Below are 24,930 nucleotides of genomic sequence, written 5' to 3'. Positions count from 1 at the left end.
ACCAGATAGCTTCAATGCTGAATTCTGCCAGACATTTAAAGAACTAACTCCAACTCTCAGGTTATTCAAAACAATTCAAAGAAAGGGAATCCTCCCAAATCCTATGAAGCCAGCATCACTTTAATTCCTAAACCTGAAAAAGATGCAGCAGAGAAAGAGAATTACAGACCAATTTCCCTGATGAACATAGATGCTAAAATCCTCAATAAAATTCGAGCCAATTGAATCCAACAACACATCAGAAAGATCATCTACCCAGAACAAGTGTCATTTATCCCTGGTATGCAGGGATGGTTCAACATTCTCAAATCAATCAATGTGATACACCACATTAACAAACTGCTGAATGAAAACCATGTGATTAAGTCAATAGATGCAGAGAAAGCACCTGATAAAATACAATACCCTTTCATGATGAAAACTCTAAGCAAATTGGGTATAGAAGGAACATCTCTCAGCACAATCAAAGCAATTTATGAAAAACCCATGGCCAGCATCCTATTGAATGGGGAAAACTTGGAAGCATTCCCACGGAGATCTGGTACCACACAGGGATGCCCACTCTCACCATTGCTATTCAATGTAGTCCTGCAAGTTTTAGCCAGAGACATTAGGCAAGAAAAGAAAACAAAGACATACAAACTGGGAAGGAGGAAATCAAACTATCCCTATTTGCAGATGACATGATTCTATGTATATGGGATCCAAAGGACTCCAAGAAAAGACTATTGGAACTCATAGAAGAGTTTGATATAGTAGCAGGATATAAAGTCAATACACAAAAATCAACAGCCTTTGTATACAGAGACAATGTCATGGCTGAGAAAGAACTTCTAAAATCAATCCCATTTACAATAGCCACCAAAAAAATCAAACACCTTGGAATAAATTTAACCAAGGATGTCAAAGATCTCTACGATGAGACTTACAAAACATTAAAGAAATAGAAGAAGATACAAAAAAAAAAAAAGGAAAAAATCTTCCATGTTCATGGACTGGAGGAATCGATATCATCAAAATGTGCATTCTTCTGAAAGCAATTTACAGATTCAGTGTTATACCAATCAAAATATCGGACACATTCTTCTCAGATACAGAAAAAAATATTCTGAAATTCATATTAAGGCAATCTTATGCAACAAAAACAAAGCCAGAGGCATCACAATACCATATTTCAAAACATACTATGGGGCCAGCACTGTGGTGTAGCATGTAAAGACGCCACCTGCAGGGCTGGCATCCTATATTGCTCTGGTTCAAGTCCCGGCTGCTCCACTTCCAATGCAGCTCCCTGCTATGACCTGAGAAAGCAGCAGAAGATGGTCCAAGTCCTTTGGTTCCTGCACCCCCATGGGAGACCTGGAAGAAGCTCTCTGCTTCAGATTGCTGCAGCTCTGGCTGTTGCAGCCAATTGGGGAGTGAACCAGTGGAAAGAAGACCTCTCTCTCTCTGCCTCTCCTCTGTGTTTCTCTACTTTCAAATAAGTAAATAAATCTAAAAAAAAAAAGACACACTACAAGGCAGTTTTAATCAAAACAGCCTGGTACTGCTACAAAAACAGATGGATAGACCAAAATGTAACAAAAATAGACACACTGGCAAACAATCCAAGCATCTACAGCCAACTTATATTTGACCAAGGAACTAAAACCAATCCCTGGAGCAAGGACAGTCTCTTCAACAAATGGTGCTGGGAAAACTGGATTTCCACATGCCTAAGTACAAAGACAGACCTCTATCCTACACCTTACACAAAAATCCACTCAACATGGATTAAAGATCTAAATGTGTGACCTGACACCATCAAATTATTAAGAATTATCAGAGAAACCCTGCAAGATATTGGCATAGGCAAAGAGTTCTTGGAAAAGATCCTAGAGGCACAGGCAAAGCCAAAATTAACAAATAGGATTATTTCAAATTGAGAAGTTTCTGTACTGCAAAAATAAACAGTTTAGAAGTGAAGAGGCAAGCGGCAGAATGGGAGAAATTATTTGCAAACTATGCAAAGAGATCAAGAAACTCCAAAACAACAAAACAAATAACCCAGTTAAGAGATGGGCCAAGCACTTACATTTTTCAAAAGAGAAAATCCAAATGGCCAACACACACATGAAAAAAATATTCAGGATCACTAGCCGTCAGGGAAATGCAAATAAAAGCTACACCCCAGTTAGAATGGCTTTCATACAGCAATCAACAAACACATGCTAGTGAGGATGTGGGGGAAAAGGTACCCTTTTTACCACCTGTTGGTGGGAATGCAAACTGGTAAAACCATGTGGAAAACAGTATCAAGATACCTCAGAAATCTGAATATAGTCCTACCATATGACCCAGCCATCCCACTCCTTGGAATTTGCCCAGGGGAAATTAAGTCAGCAAATACAAGATTTATGTGCACCTCCATGTTTAATGCAGCTCAATTCACAACAGCTAAGACCTGGAATCACCTAAATGCCCATCAATGGAAGACTGGATAAAGAAATTATGGGCTATGTACTCTATGGAACACTACACAATGGTAAGGAAAAAAAATCTGTTCATTTGCAAAAAAAATGGATGAATCTGGAAAACATCATACTTAGTGAAATAAGCCAGTCCCAAAGGGACAAATACCATATGTTCTCCCTGATCTGTGACATCTAACAGAGTACCTAAAACCTGTAGAAGTGAAATTGACACTATGAGAAGCAAGCCTTTGTCTTGACTGTAGAGGAACAGTTTATTATTATTATTTACTATTTTCTTTTTCTACTTAATGCCATTGGTTGAACTCTTAACACATATTTATTCATAGGTGCTTAAATTCAATTGAAAATAGATCCTAGTAAAAAGTAAGAGTGGGAATAAGAGAGGGAGGAGATGTACAGTTCAGCACAGATTCCCATGGACTTACCCCTAAAAGTAAAGCTAAAAACATGCCATAGAACCCCAAATCCCATTAAGCTGGGTGGTACTAATACGATCTTACAAGTTAAGGTCATCATATTAAGTGTGTAACTGACCATATAGATAGCATTAAGTGTGAAAGGGATCACATAAATAAGACCTTGTCTGCTAATAATAATTGATAGAATTAAAAAGGAGAGAATGATCCAACGTGGGAAGCAGGCCACACAGCAGACTCATAGAATGACAAATGCCCTGTACAGCACTCTGACCTCAGAATCAGCCCTTAAGCATTTGGATTTGGCCTAAAAGCCCATGAGAACATTTCAGGCATGGAAAACAAAAGACACTGTGGCAAAAAATGATTTACATGAAGGATCTCTGTGAGTGAGATCCCAGTGGAAAGAAGGTTGTACTTTTCTCTGAAGGGAGGAGAGAATTTCCACTTTGCTTATGGCCCTGTCTAAATAGTGATGGAGTTTGTGGACTCAAAAGGCTTCCATAGCCTTGGCAGCTCATGACAAGAGCCTTGGAAGATCACTGACATCATAAATAAGAGCGTCAATTGTTAAATCAACACCAGGAGTCATTGTGCACTTACTCTTCATGTAGGACTTCTGTCCTTAACGAGTTGTACTATGAGAATTAACGGTAAAACTAGTCTTCAAACAGTGCTTTATACTTTGTGTGTCTGTGTGGGTGCAAACTGTGCAAATCTATACTTAGTATAGAGTTGGCTGTCTGTATATAAAGTTAATTAAAAATGAATCTTAATGACGAATGGGATGGGAGAGGGAGAAGGAGGTGGGAGGGAGGGTATGGGGGGAAGAACTGCTATATTCCTAAAGCTGTACCTATGAAACTTGTATTCATTAAATAAAAACTTTCTAAAAGAAAAAAAAAAGGAAAGTTTGGGATTCTAAGATAGCAGAATAGCAACAGGATGGTCTGATCACGTGAGGCAAAACTATTATTTAAAAAAAAAAAAAGAGTGAGTGTACACTCAGGATAAAGCTACAGGAGAGCCATGGTGGGAAATCTGCCAGCCTAGTAGAGGTGATCCAGATCCATGCCCGAAGAGCAAATACACAACCAAAGACCCATGCACTTGGATCCAGGGAGGACTACGCCCACCCTAGCAAGCCAGGTGAGAGGGGACCCCTTGGGTAGATGGCACTGCTGATAAAATGGGAGGGAGAGCTTAGAGAATGGCTTTTGGAGTTCCAAGAAAATCCCCTATGACAGCAGGCGACCAACTGCCCAGAGGCAGAAAAAACAAAAAAACAAAAAACCCCAGCGTGTCTCTCTCCCTCCCCACCACAGCAAAGACCTGCCGCAAACAGGGGGAGAGCTGTCACCACTTTTGGACACAGGCAGGGGGCAGCCACCCCAGCCCCTGTGCCAGTTGCCTGGCAACAGGAGGGCCAGGGAAGAGCCACCTGGGGAACTCTCCAACCCATCAGCACAACTGACAAACCAGGGGGCTGCAGCCAGCGGGTACCTTGCATGCCTGCGAACCACAGATCTAACCAGAAAGAAAAAATTCTACAAATGCCAAAAAATAAAGGCAAAAATTAAAAAAAAAAAAAACAAGAATAAGGAAGACACTATAAGCCCCCCAGAGGAACACCAGAACATTTCAACATTAGAATGTGAAGACAGGCCGGCGCCGTGGCTTAACAGGCTAATCCTCCGCCTTGCGGGGCCGGCACACCGGGTTCTAGTCCCCGTTGGGGCGCCGGATTCTATCCCCGTTGCCCCTCTTCCAGGCCAGCTCTCTGCTATGGCCTGGGAGTGCAGTGGAGGATGGCCCAAGTGCTTGGGCCCTGCACCCCACGGGAGACCAGGAGAAGCACCTGGCTCCTGGCTTCGGATCAGCGAGATGCGCTGGCTGCAGTGGCCATTGGAGGGTGAACCAACGGCAAAAAAGGAAGACCTTTCTCTCTGTCTCTCTCTCTCTCACTATCCACTCTGCCTGTCAAAAAAAAAAAAAAAAAGAATGTGAAGACAGAGAGATTGAGGAAATGCCAGAAATGGAATTCCAAAAGCTAATCATTGAACAGCTCAGAAGCAATCAGAAGCAAATTCATGAACTGAAGAAAACTATATATGATAAGCATGAAAATTTTTCTCATTAAATTGAGATCTTAGAAATCAAAACAAAATACTAGAAACAAAGAACTCAACAGATCAAACAAAAAATGCAATGGAAAGTCTTAACAACAGAGTTGATGAGGCAAACCAAGGAATATCCAAGCTAGAAGACAAATCTAGAAATTTTATAGTCAGGCCAAAAACAAGAGGAGGAAATTAGAAAACTAAAAAACACTGTTGAGAATCTCCAGGATACCATCAAAAAACCCAATACATGAGTCTTAGGAGTTCCTGAAGAAAAGAGAGAGAGAAAGGATTAGAAGGCCTTTTTAGTGAAGTAACAACACAAAACCTTCCTAACTTAGAGAAAGAATGGGGCATCCAAGTACAGGAAGCACACAGAATTCCTAATATACATGACCAGAAAAGTTCTTCGCCACATCACATAGTAGTCAAACTCTCCACAGTGAAACATAAATAAAAGATTCTTAAACGTGCACAAGAGAAAAGCTGGATTACTCTCAGAGGATCTCCAATTAGACTCACAGTAGAGTTCTCATCAGAAACCCTACAGGCTAGCAGATAATGGAGAGATATATTCTAAGTTTTAAGAGAAAAAAACTGTTAACCCAGAATACTATACCCTGAAAAGCTCTCATTTATGAATGAAGGTGAAAGAAAGACCTTCCATAACAAACAGAAATTGAATGAATTTGTCACCGCCTGTCCAGCCCTACAAAAGATGCTTAAGGATGTGCTACACACAGAAATACAGAAACATGGTCATCACTATGAAAGAAGGTGAAGGCAGAAAATCTCCCAGTAAAAATACAAAGGAAATCCAACGTAAACAATAGGAATATTTACAGAAAATGGCAGGGCAAAGTCATTACTTATCAATAGTCACCCTGAAGGTAAATGGCCTCAACTCTCCCGTTAAAAAACACAGACCGGCTGAATGGTTTAAAAAAAAATCTATTTGCTGCCTACAAGAAACGCATCTTACCAAAGATGCACACAGACCGAAAGTGAAAGGATGGAGAAAGATATTCCATGCCAAGAGAAACAAAAAAAGAGCTGGTGTAGTCATGTTAATATCAGACAAAATAGACTAACACAAAAACTGTTAAAAGAGACAATGAAAGGCACTATGCAATGATTAAGGGATCAATTCAACAGGACAAAGTGACTACTATAAATGTATATGCACCTAATTACAGGGCACCTGGCTATTTAAAAGAAATGGTAATGGATCTAAAGGGAGACATAGACTCCAGCACAATAGTAATGGGGGACTTCAATAACCCACTTCCAGCAATGGGCAGACCAACCAGACAGAGAATCAGCAAGAAAATAACAAACAGAGTTAATGGGCACTATGCACCAAATGGACCTAACACATATCTACAGAACTTCCTATCTTACAGCCACAGAATACACATTCTTCTCACCAGTCCATGGATTGTTCTCTAGGATTGACCACAAACTAGGCCATAAAGCAAGTTTCAGCAAATTCAAAAAAATCAACATCATACTATACATCTACTCTGAAGCTACAAATCAACAACTCAGGAATCTCTAGAACATATGCAAAAACATGGAGGTTGAACAACATGCTTCTAAATGAACAGTGGGTCATTGAAGAAATCAAAGAATTTCTGGAAACAAATGAAGATGACAATGTAACAAATCGAAACTTATGGTGCACATCAAAAGCAGTGTTAAGAAGAAAGTTTATAGCAGTCGTTGCCTACATCAAGAATTTGGAAAGGCACCAAATAAATGAGCTATCAACGCATCTCAAGGACCTAGAAAAACAATAGCAAGCCAAACCCAAAAGTAGTAGGAGCAAAGGAATAATTAGAGAAGAAATAAAACAAAAAGTGCAAAATATCAGGAAACGAAGAGCTGGTTCTTTGAAAAAATAAAAAAAAAAATTGACGTCTCACTGGCCCAGCTGCAGCTGCAGTGTAGGAATCCCATATGGGTGTTGGCTCAAGTTCCAGTTACTTCACTTGTGATCCAGCTCTCTGCTATGGCCTGGGAAAGCAGTGGAAGATCGTGTAAGTCTTTGGGCCCCTGCACCCATGTGGGAGGCCTGGAATAAGTTCTTGGCTCCTGGCTTTGCATCGGCACAGTTCTGGCCATTGCAGCAATCTGAGGAGTGAACCAACAAATGGAAGACCTCTCTCTCTCTATGCCTCTGCCTCTCTGTAACTCTGCCTCTCAAATCAATGAATAAATCTTAGAAACAACAAAAATAAGAAATGAAAAAGGAAATGTAACATACACCACAGAAATAAGAATCATCATCAGAAATTAAGACAGAGAGCTGTATGCCAACAAACTGGAAAACCTAGAAGTAATGGATAGATTCCTAGACACATAATGTACCTAAACTGAGACATGAAGACACAAAAAACCTTAACAGACCCATAATCAAGACAGAAATCAGTAATAAAGACCCAACAAAAACAACAAAAAAAGCCAAGGATCAGATGGCTTCACTGAATTCCTCCAGAAATGTAAAGAAGAACTAATTCTCAAGCTATTCAAAACAACTGAAAGAGAAGGAATCCTCCCAAATTCTTTCTGTGAACCCAGTATCACCTTAATTTCAAAACTGAGAAGGATACAATAGAGAAAGTTAACTACAGACCAATTTCCCTGATGAACATAGATGCAAAAATCCTCAACAAAATTCTAGCCAATTGAATCCAACAACACATTAGAAAGATCACTCACCTGGACCAAGTGGGATTTATCCCTGGTATGCAGGGATGGTTCAACATTCACAAAACAACCAGTGTGATACATCACATTAACAAACTGAAGAACAAAAACCATGTGATTATGTCAATAGATGCAGAGAAAGCGCTTGATAAAAGACAACACCCTTTCTTGATGAAAATTCTAAGCAAACTGAGTATAGAAGGAACATTCCTCAACACAATCAAGACAATTTATGACAAACCCACAACCAGTGTTCAGTTGAGTGCAGCAAAGTTAGGAGCATTCCCACTGAGATTCGGTATCAGATACGGATGCCTGCTCTCACCACTGCTATTCAGTATACTCCTGGATGTTTTAGCCAGAGACATTAGGCAAGAAAAGAAATCAAAGACATACAGACTGGGAAGGAGGAAGTCAAACTATCCCTATTTGCAGATGACATCATCCTACACATAGGGGATCCAAAAGATTCCACCAAGAGACTATTGGAACTCATAGAAGAATTTGGTAAAGTGGCAGGATATAAAATCAACACATAAAACTCAACAGCCTTTGTATACACAGACAATTCCACAGCTGAGAAAGAATTCCCAAGATCAATTCCATTCACAATTTCTACCAAAAAATCAAATACCTTGGAATAAAGTTAACTAACCAAGGATGTCAAAGATCTCTACACTGAGAATTACAAGCCATCAAAGAAAGAAATAGATGATACAAAAAAACGGAAAAATCTTCCATGTTTACGAATTGCAAGAATCAGTATCATCAAAATTGTCTCCCAAAAGCAACTTACAGATTCAATGCAATATCAATAAAAATACCAAAGACATTCTTCTCAGGTATAGAAAAAAATTATGCTAAAATTCATATGAAAACACAGGAGACTTCAAATAGCTACAGCAACATTTTACAACAAAAACGATGCCAGTAGCATCACAATACTAGATTTCAAGACAGACTATAGGACAGTCATAATTAAAACAGCCTGGTAATGGTACAAAAACAAATGGATAAATCATAATGGAACCTAATACAAAAGCCAGAAATCAATGCAAGCATCTACAACAACTTATCTTTGACAATGGAGCTGGGATCAATCCCTGGAGCAAGGACAGTCTCTCCAACAAATGGTGCTGGGAAAACTGGATCTCCACATACAGAAGTATGAAGCAAGACCCCTACCTTACACCTTACACAAAAAATGCACTCAAAATGGATTGAAGACATATATATGACCAAATACCATCAAATTATTAGAGAACATTGGGGCAAACCCTGCAAGATTGGCACAGGCAAAGAGTTTTTGGAAAAGACCTCAGAGGCACAGGCATTCAAAGCCAAAATTGAAAAATGGGATTATATCAAATTGAAAAGCTTCTATACTTCCAAAGAAACACTCAGCAAAGTAAAGAGACAACCAACAGAATGGGAGAAATTATTTGCAAACTATGCAACTGATCAAAGATTAATAACCAGGGGCCGACACTGTGGTGTAGTGGGTTAAAGCCCCAACATGCAGTGCCAGCATTCTATATGGGTACCGGTTTGAGTACCCGGCTGCTCCTCTTCCAGTCTAGCTCTCTGCTATGACCTGGGAAAGCAGTAGGGCCTCTACACCTGCATGGGAGACCTGGAAGAAGCTCCTGGCTCCTGGCTTCGGATTGGCTCAGCTCTGGCCATTGCAGTCATCTGGAGATTGAACCAGTGGGAGAAAGACCCCTCTCTCTCTCTCTCTGGCTCTACCTCTCTCTGTAACTCTTTCAAATAAATAAAAAATATTTTTTAAACAAGATAATAACCAGAATATACAGAGATCAAGAAACTCAACAGCAAAACACACTACCCAGTTGTTAAACAGGCAAAGGACTTATACAGACATTTTTAATAAGAGGAAATCCAAATGGGCAACAGACACATGAAAAAATGCTCAGGCTCCCTAGCCATGAGAGAAATGCAAATCACAACCACAATGAGGTTTCACCTCACTCCCATTAGAATGTCTTTCATACAGGAATCAACAAACAAATGTTGGTGAGGATGTGGGGAAAAAGGTACCCTGATCCACAGTTGGTGGGAATGCAAACTGGTACAGACAGTATGGAGATACCTCAGATACCTGAATATAGACCTGCCACATGACAGCCATCCCACCCCTGCAAATTTACCCAAATGAAATGAAATCAGCATATGAAAGAATTATCTGTACCCCTATTCTTAAAAGAGTTACAGACAGTGAGAGGGAGAGACAAAGAGAGAAGTCTTCCTTCCATTGGTTCACTCCCCAAATGGCCACAACAACTGGAGCTGCGCCGATCCAAAGCCAGGAACCAGGAGCTTCTTCTCAGTCTCCCATGTGGGTACAGGGGCCCAAGGACTTGGGCCATCTTCTACTGCTTTCCCAGGCCACTGCAGAGAGCTGGATTGGTAGAGGAGCAGCTGGGACTAGAACCAGTGCCCATATGGGATGCCTGCGCCACAGACGGAGGATTAACCTACTGTGCCACGGCACCAGCCCCATGTACCCCTATGTTTATTGAATCTCAATTCACAATAGCTAAGACATGGAATCAACTAAATGTTTGTCAAGTGAAGACTGGATAAAAAAATTATGGGGAATGCACACCAGGGAATACTACACAGTGTTAAAAAATGTGATCTGGACATTTGCAACAAAACCGATGAAACTGGAAAACATCATACTGAGTGAAAAAAGCCAGGCCCAAAGGGGCAAATACCTTATGTTCTCCTTGACCTGTGATAACTAATAGAGCACCTAAAAGGCAATCTGTAGAAGTGAAATTGACACTCTGAGAAGCAATGACTTTGAACAGCACTTGTCTTGACTGTTGAGAAACAGGTTTTTTTTTTTTTCATACTATCTGTTGAACTCTTTACTCAACATGGAAATAATAATATGTGGATAAAGTTAATTGAAAATAGACCTTAGTTAAAAATAAGAGTGGGAATAATTCAGGGAGGAGGAGAGGTGGGTTGGAGGGTGGGCACAGTGAGAAGAGTCACCATGTTTCTAAAGTAGTAATAATGAAATGTATGAAGTTTGTAACTACAAAACTGTATAGTTCTGCATACATTCCTACAGGCTTACTTCTCAGAGTACAGTTTAAAAACTTGCCATGGGATCCCAAATCCCCTTAAGCTGGGTGGTTAAAAATAGCATTTTAAGGATTAAAGTGAGCATATGGATAGGATTAAGTGTTAAACTGATCATATAAAAAGGATTAAATGTTCAGTAATATTAACAGATAGACTTAAAAAGGAGGGGTCGGCAATGTGGGTTAAAGCTCCAGCATCCCATATGGGCACCGGTTTGAGTCCCAGTTGCTCTACTTCTGATCCAGCTCCTTGGTTATGTGCCTGGGAAGGTAGTATAAAATGGCCCAAGTCTTTGGGCCCCTGCACCCACATGAGAAACCCGGAAGTAGCTCCTAGATCCTGGCTTCAGATTGGCCCAGCTCCAGCTGTTTTGGCCATTTGGGGAGTGAACTACCGGATGGAAGACCTCTCTGTCTCTACTCCCATGTGAGAGACCTGGGTGAAGCTCCAGGCTCCTGGCTTTGACTTGGCACAGCCCCGGCCACTGAGATCATTTGGGGAGTGAACCAGCGGTTGGAAGATTGATTGATGTGTGTGTGCATATGCATACATGTCTCCCTGCTTTCTGGAACTCTGTCTTTCGAATAAATAATTTAAAAAAGAAGACCAGTGAAATGAAGAGGTAGTTTTTTGAAAAACTTAGCAAGAAAAGAAATGTAGAAGACTCAAAAAAGCAGAGATGGAAAAGGCATTTTACAGCTGATAACACAGAAATACAAAGAATCAGTAGGAACTATTATGAATAACTACAGGCCAACAAACTGGAACATCTCAAAGAAATAGAAAGATTTCTGGACACATATAATTTACCAAAGCTGAGGCAGGCAGACACAGGAAACCGGATCAATCAGGCCAGTTAGAGTCTCTCAACAAAGAAAAGCCCAGGAAGAGATTGCTTCCCTGCTGAATTCTACCAAACCTTTAAGGAAGAGTTAATCCCAATTCTTCTGAAACTATTCAAGATAAAGGAAAATTCGTTCTATGAGGCCAGCATTACTTTCATTCTAAAAGATAAAAAAAAAAACCCTATAGACCAATATCCTGGATGAACACAGATGCAAAAATTAATAAAATCTAGCAAACTGAACCCAACATCACATCAAAAATATTATCCACCCTGAGCAAATAGGATTTATCTCAGAGATGCAGGTATAGTTCAACAATCACAAATCAATCAATGTGATACATCACATCAAAGAAAAAAAGGATAAAAACCATATGATAATTTCAATGGATGAAGAGAAAGCATTTGATAAAATACAATATCCTTTCATTAGAAAAAATTTTTGATTGGATATAGAAGGAGACTATTTCAACACATCATACTGAATGGGGAAAAACTGGAAGCATTTCCACGAAGATCCAGAACCAGACAAGGATGTCCACTCTGACCACTATTTTTCAATATCATTCTGGAAATGTTAGCCAGAGCTATCAGGCCAGAACAAGAATCCAAACAGGATATAGATTGGAAATGCGGAAGTCCGATTCTCCCTGCTGGCAGATGACACGATTCTTTATAAAGGGGAACTGAAAGGCTCCACGCAGAGACTCAGAACTCTTCCGAGAATTCATTCAAGTTGCAGGATCTAACATCACCACACAAACATCCATCACATTCCTACACACCAACAATGATGCGCCGAGAAGGAACTTGTAAGATCAGCTGAGTTTACAAAAGCTAAAAAAATTCACCTTGGGATGAATGTAACCAAGGATGTGAAAGATCCATACAACGAAGGTTACAGAACATTAATGAAATAAATACAGTCATGGAGAAAGGAAAAACTCTCCATATTCATGGGTTGGAAGAATAGTACCAAAATATCCATGGTACCCAGAGCAATATACAGATTCAGATTCAATACAGTTCCATCAAAACACCAAGGACATTCTTCACAGAACTAGGAAAAAATTCAAAATTCATATGGAAACACAAAGACTCTAAACAGTCAAAGTATTCATTTTTTTAAAAAAAGGATTTAGTTCTTTGAAAGCTAGAGTTACAGACACACACACACCCACACACACAATTTCCAACCACTGGGTCACTCACCAAATGGCTGTGATAGTCAGGGCTGGGCAAGGCCAAAGCCAGGAGCATGGAACTCAATCCAGGACATCCACATGGGTGGAGGGGCCCAACACTTGGGTTATATTCCACTGCTTTCCAAGGCACATTAGCACAGAGCTGGATCAGAAGTGAAGCACGTGAGACTTGAACCAGTGCCCACATGGGATGACAATGTTGCAGGCCATGGCTTAACCTGCTGTGCTACAATGCTGGCCCCAGCAATCTTAATAAAAACAAAGCAAGAGATATCATAATGCCAGATTTCAAGACATAATGCAGGGGGCTGGTGCTGCGGCACAGCGGGTTAAAGCCCCGGCCTGCAGCACCAGCATCCCATATGGGTGGTGGTTTGAGTTCGAGTCCTGACTGCTCCACTTCTGATCCAGCTCTCTGCTATGGCCTGGAAAAGCAGCAGAAGATGTCTCAAGTCCTTGGGCCCTTGTACCCACGTGGGAGACTTGGAAGAAGCTCGTGGCTCCTGGCTTCGGATCAGCGCAGCTCTGGCTGTGGCAGTCATTTGGGAAGTGAACCAGCAGATGGAAGACCTCTCTCTCACTCTGGTTCTGCCTCTCTCTGTAACTCTGCCTTTCAAATAAATGAAATACATCTTTAAAAAAAAGACATAATGCAGGGCTATTATAATCAAAACAGCATGGTACTATATAAAAATAGATTGTCCAATGAAACAACATGGAAATCCAAAAAATCAATCCGTGCACCTACAACCAACCAATCTTTGATGAACAAGCTAAAATCCTGGAAAAAGGACAGTCTTTTCAACAAATGTTAGGAAAACTGGATTTCTAAATGCACAAGTTTGAAAACTGACCCATACAATGCACCATATCCAAAAACCAACTCCAAGAATCAAAGCTTAAGACCTAAGTAATCAAACTACTAGAGGAAAACACAGGGGAAATGCTGCAAGACATTGGCCTAGGCAGACTTTCTGGGTAAGACCCCAGAACTACTTGCACTAAAAGCAAAAATTGACAAATGAGATTACATCAAGCTAAGAATCTTCTGCATAGCAAAGGAAGAATTAACAATGTGAAGAGACAACCAACGGAATAGGAAACAATTTTTACAAAATACATTTGATAAAGGATTAACATGCAGAATATATAGGGACCTCAAGAAATTCAACAAGACAATTCAGTTAACAAATGGGCAAACAAAAGGGACATTTTGAAAGGAGGACAGTGAAATGCCAACAGACACATGAAAACATGCTCAAGTTTACCAGCCACAGGGAAATGCAAATGAAAACCACAATGAGCTATCACCTCACTCCAGCTAGGATGACTGTAACCCAAAAATAAAAAAATAGCATACTTGCAAGCTTGTAGAGAAAGGGGTATGTTAACACACTGTTGGTAGGAATGCAAATTGTCATAACCATTATGGAAAACAGTATGGAGGCTCCTCAGAAAACTAAAAATGCCTCTACCATATAACCCAGCGACCCTACTCCTGGGACTATACCCAAATGAAATCAGATAGTTAGACACCTACACTCCCACATTTACAGCATCCCAATTCACAATAGCAAAGATAGGCAATTAACCCAGATGTCCGTCAACTAATGACTGTAGAAACAAAATGTGGAGTATATACATGATGGAATAGTACTCAGCCATAAAAAAGAATCAAATCTTAACCTTTGCAACAAAATGGATAGAACTGGAAACCACTATGCTAAGTGAAATAAGCCAGACTCCAAAAGACAAACATCACATTTACTCTTATTTGTGGACTATACATAGCACACGTACACACACACCCCCGCACTCAGCCCTGTGAGGCACACACACTGACTTGCCGGAGCTCGGAGCTCCTAGCAGTGGCGCGAGCTTGGATCTAGGACTCTGGAACAGGTCTATTTCCCCTCCCATTAACTTCTGGAGACCCGCCTCCCCACCCAAGGCCCAGGCCTCCCGTGAAGGGCCAGGCTTACTTCTCTAAGCAGCTCTCGTAGTTGAAGGTGGCCTTGAAGCCATAGATGGAGAAGGTGACGATGCTGGCGAATATGGAGGTGAAGCTGTTGACAAGGGAGACGATGATCGCGTGTTTCTGGCAGTTGTTGGAGGGATCGTTGTAGCTGGCGAAGGCGATCAGGCCACCGAACCCCAGCCCCAGGGAGAAGAAGATCTGTGTGGCCGCACTGATCCAGGTCCTGGGGTTGGCCAGCTGCTCGACCTGCAAAGCCAGCAGGGACAGGGTTGATGGGCCTCAAGTGGCAAGCCAGACTCTGAGATCCCAGGGGAAGGAGGTCCAACAGAGGGAGGGACAAGCACCCCACAACCAGCCGGCAATCCCCAGCACAGAACCACATAGCTCCCCTACTTTGGATCAGCTATGGCGCCTAAACTCAGGATGGTCATGTGGCTGCTGGTACAGGCTGGGTCTGGGTCAACCCCATGCTGACACTGGTATACGGGGTGGATGAGGGGACACCTTGCAGAATGCCATTGTCATTTTGTTTCCAGGGGTAGCGTTGCCAAATAAAGACTATCTATCTTCGCTAGTGCAAAGGCACCCCCTACTGATGACAGCGCAGAGGGTGAGTTTCTGGCCAATGAGGGGTTGGGAAGAGATCCCAGCAAACACAGGAGGCAAAGGCGTGCACAGGCTCCAGTGGGCCACGGTGCTCACCCCAGCTGACAGCAACGGAAGGACTTGGGGTGAGCTTTGGGCAGATGCCAAAAGGGAGGGGTCACAGTCAGGAGTCAGGGACGGGGTGCTGGAACACTGAAGACCCCCAGAACAGGGCTGGGGACCACCTGGCTGAGATGGGGACCCAGGCCCCTGGGTGACCCCAGCCTTTGTCGCAGCCTAGGGGCTCACAGCACCATCCCTGGGTACAGCCTCCAACTACCCTGCCCCTGCCTCTCTTCCCAGGCATCCCAGGAGGCAGCTGGATGCACGAAGCCGAAGTGCACCCCCAAGCCCCGCCCCCAGGCGCACCTTGGGAGTGAACATGTACTTCAGGCCGTTGGTGGCTCCGTGGAGCGTGAGGCCCCTGACCAGGTAGATGATGAGCACGCCGTAGGGCAGCGACGCAGTGAAATACACCACCTGCGGGCGTGAGGCGCACAGTCAGCCCCCTGCAGAGGTGGGACCAGGGCGGCCCCTGGGCGTCACCTCCAGTGCTGGCTTCTCAGGCTGCGCCCCAGCTGCCCACAGCCGACCTTGGTGCTGGTGTTCTTGGTTGCACACAGGATCGGATGTGGGGCTGGCGGGACGTGGCTGTCACACCTGTGCGCACCACAAGGAGAGCTCTCATCCAGCAGAGATGAGGCAAACAGGTGCCAAGGCCTCTGCCCCTCAACCTTCCTTCAACTTGACCTGACTCTAGAAAGGACTGGAGACAGGACTGGAGATACCACTCACATCAACATTTTCAACGTGCTAAGAAATCACTATGCCGAGAAAATACAGTCTAAGTCGTGAGCCCAATGTCTGCGCTAAGGTCAGCTCTGAGCTCAAGTACTTGGGTCACCGCTACCCATGTGGGGGATCTAGTCCAACATCCTGGCTGCTGGCTTCAGCCCAGCCCAGTTCTGGTAACTGAGGGCATCTGCAGAATCCAGTAGTAGTTAGAAGACTTCTCTCTCCCTCTCTTCTTCTCAACAAAGTACTAAGTGATTTTTCAAAAAGGATAGACATATCATGTCCTGACATGTCCTCGCTGAACTCATCTGTGAATGAACTGGGAAAGCGATGGTCTCATTAAATATGCAAGTTGACAAAGACACAGCAACAACCTTGTAGGGCTAAATTCTCACGAGCACCACGGGTACCCTCCACCCCAGCAAGCTCCCACTCCTGGGAGCCAACCCCTCGGGGCTGCCTGCAGCCAGGGGCACAGCTGCCCGCTTCCGGGCCCGCCCCCGCAGGGAGCGCCCCGCCCACCTTGCCCGTGGACTCCGTGCCCCGCAGGATGCACAGGTACACCAGCAGCCAGGCCAGGAGCAGGCAGAGCGCCGGCTCCCACTGCACGCCGCCGCTCTCCTGGATGGACGGCGAGATGTTGAGGGTCTTGCGGTACCAGAAGTACTGCGTGGACGACGCCTTCTCGCACTCCTCGTCGTAGCCCGTGCGGTTTGCGTTCAGGGGGCACACGGACCACGGCAGGGGGTCCTGGGGGCGCAAAACAAGCGTGTGAGGGGGAGGCGGGGCTGAGGCCTGGGTCACCGGTCACCGTGGCGGTATTGGCGGGGTGGTGCGGGGCCCCGGAGGGCAGGTGCAGGTCCCAGAAAGGCAGGACCGCGGATGGGAGCTCGCTGTCTATGGCACAAATATTTGTTTTCCTTTAATTAAAAGAAAAAAATACGATAAAATACGATAAAAGCAGTTTTTTTTTTTTTTAAGCGAACCAAGCTACTGAGGAAAGTACTTGCCCCCAGTTCGCTCGCTGGTGCTCCTCAGACTGCCTGTGGGGGAAGCGACAGCCCCAAGGTGCAGCCCTGTGAGTGGGAGACCCAGGGGTCCCCCTCTCGTCCTTGGAATCCCACCTTCCCTTTAGGACCTGGTGTCTGTTCCCACTCCTTCCCGGGCTCACGTTCGTAAACATGAGCTGTAAGAGCTCCGTGTGTCGCAGCCATGTGCTCGTCCGTGGAGTCCATGTGGTGACAATCGCAAGGAAATGTACTTCAATTGCTTACAGACAAGTAAACGCCTACGTTAATGAGGAAGTGCCAATAAACCGCTAATAGAGGAGTCTGTCCGCCAAGCCAGAGAGGAGCCAGTATGGGGCTGGGGGAGGGAACAAAGAAGTTGTAAAAACCAAATTTGCGGTGAGTACAGCTAGAAACGCTTTATGGAGGGGAGGGGGTAAGAGTTTTGTGTGGCCGATGGTGATTTTTATCCCAGTGTCCAGCGACTGGATTGTTCCAGCCTGGAAGACAGAGAAGGCACAACGGTAGCAAGTGGGCTTAGCACGCGCAGGTGCTTTGAAAGGACAAAGCTTACAGAGAGAATTGCTGGGCTCAAGTTGGTTTGAATCAGGATGATAAGATCGAGTTTATAAAAACTGAGCAAGAACACACCGATACAAACCCAGGGTCATTCTCGGTTTTTATAACAGGGTTTTCTTAAATAGTGATGTGCCTGTAGCCAGCAAACAAAGGATGTAGGAAAATTAAGCGTGTTAACGTTCTTCTAGACCTCAGTTTACTCTCAAAGTCATCAAGGTGATCACTTGCGATCTCTGGTTAATTCATTCTAGATGAGTGAATATTATTTTTCAATGATGTGCGATCTTATTTGGGACAAGTGTTTTCAATCTTTGGACATTCTGGCTCCTTTGGTACCAAAGTTCCAAGTTCAGACTTTTGACTGGGAGATTTTCCAGGGCCACTGGAGATCCTCAAAGGATGGATCTCTCATCTTGTAGAGATGCAAACTAGTTAGCTTCTCGGGCTTCTTGGACCCAGTGGGAATCACTGTCAAATAATACAGTGATGTAAAATTTTATTTCTGAGGCCGGCACTGTGGTGCAGCGGGTTAATGCCCTGGCCTGGGGTGCCAGCATCCCATATGGGCGTCGGTTCGAGACCCGGGTGCTCCACTTCCAATCCAGCTCTCAGATATGGCTTGAGAAGACAATGGAGGATGGCCCATGTCCTTGGGCCCTGCACCCATGTGGGAGACCCAGAAAAAGCTCCTGGCTTCAGATCAGCACAGCTCTGGCCATTGCAGCCAATTGGAGAGTGAACCATCGGATGGAAGACCTCTCTCTCTTTCTCTGCCTCTCCTCTAACTCTGACTTTCAAATAAATTAAGAAAAACTAACATGCAGACTGGATGTGTTATGTTCCTCTTGATTTTGTTTCACGTTTTTCTTTTATAACCTTTGTACCTGTTGCTCACTCAGGTTCTCTCCAAGTGTAGCTCTTAACAAGGTAATAACACTGGCCTGGGGCCTGTAGAACAGACACAATGAAACTTAATCATGGACCACTGCTGACTCCACCTGAGAATCACTCTTTCTAACCCTCTTGCTAAATTGTGGCAGAAAGGGCCGCATCACTGCCTCCTAGTTGTCATTAACTACCCCCATCCCACCCTGCCCAATGTGGGGCTGAACCAGACCAACGACCAGGTCTGGTCATATGGACCGGGTCATATGGGCCAGGTCCATCCAGCAACGAGGATCAACAAAAATCCAGCTCCATTACGGTTCAGCAGGGATGTTTTCCAAAGACATTAAGCTGAAGGGAAGAATATGAGCCTCGCAACGCCATCAAAGGTGGGACTGCCTGCTGGTAGCCATCACAGAAGACCCTGCCCGCATCACTGCAGCCGCACAGAGGCTCTTTCTCACTGCCCAGCAGCTGGCCTTTTTTTTTTTTTTTTTTTCTTGACAGGCAGAGTTAGACAATGAGAGAGAGAAACAGAGAGAAAAGTCTCCTGGTCTCCCATGCGGGTGCAGGGCCCAAGGACTTGGGCCATCCTCCACTGCCTTCCCAGGCCACAGCAGAGAGCTGGACTGGAAGAGAAGCAACCGGGATTAGAACCCGGGGTGCCGGCGCCGCAGCTCACTAGGCTAATCCTCCGCCTGCAGCGCCGGCCCAGCAGCTGGCCTTTCAACCTGGGACCTGGCCCAGAAATTCCCCTGATGACCACCTGATCTGCATCAGCTTCCAACAGGGAACTCGCCCTGCTCGCTTAGCTCCGCAGAGAATGCTCAGCTGCACCTGTGACCCTCCCCTCCCCCACCCCGCCCCCACCAAGGGAATGCCTATTTGCAAATCTATTCCACACCTAAGTAAAGCAGCTCTGATTTGCACTCACAAACCTCTGCACACTGGCCCACAAGGACCTGGTCAATGACTCATGGTTTCACATATGCTCCCCACCTAATCACACAGGATGCCCAAGCCAGCAACCTCCCTGTCCCACTTTTAACCTTTCCTAGTCCTATGCCTGTCTTGGAGACTGGCAAACCCAGGTAGTGGCAGCTGCTCCCTGTCTGTTGGGAGCTCTTAATTAAAACCCTCTGCTTGGTGTCATTCAAAGTGGTAAGACTCAGATTCTGCACCCCCTGTAGGTGGAGATGGACATTTCTTCCAATCCATATTGCAAACTAAAGGGAGTCAAAGTTCGGCCCCTCCTCCCCACCCCAATCCATCTGTCCCACCTGACCAAAGAGAGCCTAGTACTGGTGACTCCCTTGAACTTGACCTGAGCGGTTAGACTGCTGGACTTTGTAGGGTGGAGCCAGTAAGACCCTCTTTTGCTTAAGCTGCTCCTTTGATCTGGCTTCTCTTAGGACTGCAGGAGCACAAATAACGTGCCCACCAATCAGGACCCAAGGCCAGGTGCAAAGAGAGGCTCTGAGCTGCGGGGAAGGACAAAGAGTTGGAGGCTTGGGGGGATGGTGCCAACCCTGCTCTGCTGAGACCAGCCCCACGTGGATAGGTCTTGCCAGTACCTGGGTTCTATGGGCTCAGATTCAGAGCACTCGACACATAGCCATCTCAGGTCCCGCTACGTTGAGTCCTGCATTTCACAGGCACAGAATCTAGGTCCCGTGCCATCACCTGATGGGCCACAGCCGCTTTAACAGTGAGCAGCTGGAGCTCGGGCCTGGACATCTGGACAGAGCATGGGACCAGTGCTAGGACAATGCAACCTCTGGTTCCCTGGTCAGCCTCACTCCTTGGAATCCGAGAGCGGCTTCTAGCTCAGAGCCCAGCTGTTTGCACCTAACCGCCAACAGGTGCTCCCTGCCCATCAGTAGAAACAGACTGTACTGTCTAAGGTGTAGGGGGTCCACGGTATATAGGTAAGGAAGTGCCCTGGGGGAGTGGTGAGGGGGTGCTGGGTCCCCTCCATCCTCCCACCCCCCACTGGCTCCCATGGACACTATGGCCCTCGTCCTCCTCCCCTTCCTCTCTCCTGCTGGCACGCGGGCTCAACTCACCTGGAAGGAGTGGAAGAGATACCAGAAGGCCCAGGTGTTGATAACGTTGTAGTACATGGAGAGCAAGAAGGAGACCACCACGCTGGCGACGCCTGCAAGGAGGCACAGGGTGGCGCTTAGGACGATGGCGCTCTCCCCACTCTGAGGCAGCGGTGGGGGCAGCCTGGGCAGGAGTGCCCAGGACACGCCTGCAGGGACCACAGAACCCCCCCCCCCCAGGTGTGTGTAGTAGGCGTTCCCATGCGCTGTAAGCATAGTCAAACTTCCGCCTTGAACACCAACCTTGCTCTTGCTTTCTCAGGCTTGAGGCTGATGTTTTCCAATGTCAATGCCAGGTAGGGTGCTCAGAATGTCATGAGTCTTTGTTGCTCACAATAAAATTATCCCCATGGGACAGCAAAGCCTGAGGCACAGTTTACCCAGGCCCACCAGCGAATAAGTGGCAGTGCTAGGACTCAAACCTCACAAGAGAAGCCCCTTGTCACTGCCACATACCACGCTTGCACGCCAAGTGGGAGGTGCTCCCTCCTTGGCTCACCTGAGGTTGAGCCACTGGAACCAAACCTGCCCTGCGGCAGCAGAGAGCAGGGGCATGGGAGGGGACAGGCGTGGAGGGGATGGCAGCTGTCCTGCCCTCGCCTGCAAGGACCCAAGGGTGGAGCTGGGAGCACAGGCAGCAGGGCCACCGGGGCTACTCTGAGCTGGTCCTCCGCAGCCCTCAGGGTCCACGGTCCTCACTCTTTCCTCCTCCTCCTCCCTCAAAGCAGCTTCCCCCCACCCGCACCGCTGCCGACTGCTCGCTGTTAACCACGAGCATGCACACCTGCTGCCTATCCTGTCCTACAGCAGGTGCAGCCTGAGAAGCTGTGTGCCACGGTTTGAAGTTCAACAGCCTCCAGAACCCAGGTGTGAAAGGCTGCAAACACGCCCCCTGCCCCCAGTCCACACTGCCCCGCACCCTCCTGGGCTCTCTCTGGGGGGGGGTCCCTGCGTGAGAGGGGGCTGGAGAGGGCCCCACGTACCGACGCCGCTGAGGTAGGGGCTAATGGTCCTCCAGGCGCCGATGCTGCCCTGTCGCATGCGTTGCCCCACGGCCAGTTCCAGGTACAGGAGCGGCATCCCCTCCACCAGGAGCATGATGACGTAGGGGACCAGGAAGCTACCTGTGGGTGCCCAGAGCTGAGAGCCAGGCCATCGCCCCCATGCTGGCCTCTGTGCTGTCCTGTCCCAGCCACTATGCCACGCCCTCCGTCATCCGAGTTCCCTCTCTGCAGCTCCTGCCGCCTCCTCTTTGTTCCCCCTTTCCTCCTGCCGTCTTCCCACCTACCAACCCCTGTCATTTCTCTCACCCGTCTGTCCACCACCCAGCCATCCGTCCATCCTTTGACCTCTGCTCACCCACTTGCCTGCTGGTCCATGGATAAGAGGCAGCCAGGTGAAAATCTTTACCCTCACCCCAGCTGCTCGAGTGCTCCAAAGCCCCTGCCGCCCAGCCCCACCGGCAGAACCCAGGCTCCTGCGAACCACAGACCTTTCAAACCCACTGTTCCCAAGGAGCCAGCTGCAGACAGCTGCCCTGGGTAGGGAGGAGCCGCAGAGTGGCAGTGGAGCTGCGACAACCTCCCGCGGCGACACAGGGTCTGCCCTGCAGACGGCTTGGCTGCTCCTCCTGGTGGGCTCCCCCCAGCAGCTGGCTCCTTGGCAGTGGCCCTGAGACAGGCTAGTGGGAGAAGGAGCAGGGCTTCTGATTCTAATGAAACCAGGTCCGCCCAGCTGCAGAGTTCAGGGCGGGCTGCAGAGGGCGCTGTTCCACAGGTGTGAAGGTTCACGAGGAGTGCGCTCAGGTGGGTGGGTGCCCAGTGTTGCCTGAAATACCCTCACGGTCCATGCCCGCGTGCCACCGCCCACTTTTCCCTCCAGCTCCTGCCACCGCACAGGGACCCTGGCGTCCCCCTCAGACACTGCAGAGCCGTGCACTCGGGCAGGGAGACTAGAATGCACTAACTCAGGCACTGTCCAGAGTTCTGCCATCCCAGGCAAAGCCGTGAGACCCAGCCCACTTCTCCCTGCCCCTGCCAGTTAAGTCGAGGGTTGTGGCTGGACTGGGACCTAGCAGAGCCCTGAGGCCACACCTCGGAGGAAAAGTCACTGTCAGGGGGCCTGAGAGGTAGATCCCACACCCACTCCCAGGCTCCGCCTCCCGGCTGCTCCTCCTCCTGCTCACGTGGTGCCCAGGACGCTCATCTTGGATGCTGCTGTGGGGACCCCACTAGCCCTGTTCCTTCTTGGCCAACAGAGGGTGTTCCTGCCCTTTACCAGGTTTCTGTCCCTGGACAAGGACAGCGAGGCCATCAGGGGCTCCCACCTGTGACACAGCTGACAGCACACGCTGTGTGCACAGAGCCTGCTCGGAGCTGCACTGGAACCCTACGTGGTTACATGATAACTTCTATCATCAAGGTGTCAAACAGTAACCATGCAGGCCTGTGGAGGTGGCTGTATCACTGACAGGTCTGGCCAGCCTTCCCTCTGCCTGTGGGTCAAGCGCAGCTGCAAAGCCTGGTGCCAAGGTGGGCTCTGGGGGGGCTCCCACCCATCGATCATGAGTGATTGCTATCACCCTTGCCAACCGTGCACGTAGACAGGGGCATTTGCCTGCAATCATTTATCAATAAATGACACCGGAACAACTGAGCCGCACCCCATTTTTCGCATTTCATATGAAAACATCCCAACACGGATCATAGACCAAGTGCACAAGCCAAAGGTGCAAAACGTAGAAGCAGAGGACAAAGGGTTTCTGGTGTCGGTTCAGGCCATGCTTTCTCAGCTACAACACCCGTTAGCTGGGGTCAAGAAGGTCCCACCCTGCCCTCCCACAGGGTCCGAGGGAGGGGCCCAGCAGTCTGACCTTGGGCACACGTGGGACAGGCGGTGCCTGGTGCTCCAGGCTGTGTGGAACCAGGCAGGTCCTGGCACAGGGCCCCAGGTGCGCACTCACCTCCACCGTACATCTGGCACAAGTAGGGGAAGCGCCACATGTTGCCCAGGCCCACGGCGTAGGAGATGCACGTGAATATGAACTGCAGCGGGTTTGACCACAGCGGCCGCGCCTTTTCCATGGCCTCGGTCTCCACGCCCAGGGTTCCCATCTGGATGCTGCTCGCTCCTCCCTCCTTTGCCCCAGGATACTGACCTGGGCATTGGGGGCTTCCCCGGGACTGAGACTCCCCAGCCTCTGGCAGGGAGGCCAGATGGGACCTAGGGGGCTCCATCCCCAGAAGCCGCCACCTGCAAGGTGGGAAACACCAGCTCTCTCTTCTGGAACCCTGGCCTCTGCTTCTCCTGCTGCCGCTCTGGTCTCCTGGGCCCTGGAATCTGCTCTCTGCCCCACCAGGGCCCTGGCTCCAGCCCTACCCATTTTCTTGGCACCTCCCTCTCTGGCCTGGTCCTAAGGTTGGACACTTGCATGCATCTCCCTCCCACCCACCTTTGACCCCTGTTCCTTTTACTGCTTCTCAGCCCTGAGACACCCAAACACCAGGGTTTCTGGGCTCCTCAGGTTGCTGGTAGGGGCTTCTAGAAAAATCTGATAAAGCTGCGTGCGATTGTATCTGCTGGAGGTTAGTGAGGGGCCACTGCTCGCTCTCCCGCTCTCTGTAGAGGCCACTGTGATTTGTGCTGTTGGCCGATTTCTCTGGTGTCAATTCTCCCTCTGTGGCCGGTGCCAAGCCGCCCATGGTGGCACCGCAGGTGGCGCTGGGGAGAAACGCGCTGCCGCAGCGCACCTGATACCGCGTTTCCACCTCCCATCTTCAGGAGCAGGAGAGCCTCCAGAGCCAGTTAAGGTCAAGTGGAGCCGATAATTAGGAAGGGGTGAGGAGCGAGGAGTTAGCCGCTCATTCTTAATACTGGCTGCATGTAACAAGCGCTCAGACAATTCCTGCAACTCCAGCTGTGGGCTCTGGGGGAGTCGCTGCTGGGAGGCAGCAGGTCCGAGCGGGCTGAGCCGCCAGCAGCGTCTGGTGCCCCAGGGCAGTGAGGGTTCGTGCTCAGCAGGGCCCACCTGAGTGCTCCCAGGAGGCCTCCC

General features: G+C 47.3%; 1 protein-coding gene across 1 annotated transcript in view; it reads right to left on the bottom strand.

Moving 5' to 3' along the window:
• Positions 1-23,962, bottom strand: part of SLC6A20 (solute carrier family 6 member 20) — a 42,105-nt gene extending 18,143 nt beyond the window's left edge. Inside the window, exons 1-6 of the mRNA XM_062199939.1 lie at positions 23,842-23,962; positions 21,863-22,003; positions 20,841-20,932; positions 16,826-17,053; positions 15,878-15,988; positions 14,868-15,109 (exon numbers count right to left, since the gene is read on the bottom strand). Of these exons, the coding sequence (XP_062055923.1) occupies positions 14,868-15,109; positions 15,878-15,988; positions 16,826-17,053; positions 20,841-20,932; positions 21,863-22,003; positions 23,842-23,962 (935 nt within the window). The remainder of the gene's footprint in view (positions 1-14,867; positions 15,110-15,877; positions 15,989-16,825; positions 17,054-20,840; positions 20,933-21,862; positions 22,004-23,841) is intronic.
• Positions 23,963-24,930: the final 968 nt, after the last annotated feature.

This window comes from Lepus europaeus, chromosome 9 (genome assembly GCF_033115175.1).
Source record: "Lepus europaeus isolate LE1 chromosome 9, mLepTim1.pri, whole genome shotgun sequence".
NCBI classification, from domain to species: Eukaryota; Metazoa; Chordata; class Mammalia; order Lagomorpha; family Leporidae; genus Lepus; species Lepus europaeus.
The sequence above is the reverse complement of the archived record's forward strand: the minus strand, read 5'-3'. Positions and strand labels throughout refer to the sequence as shown.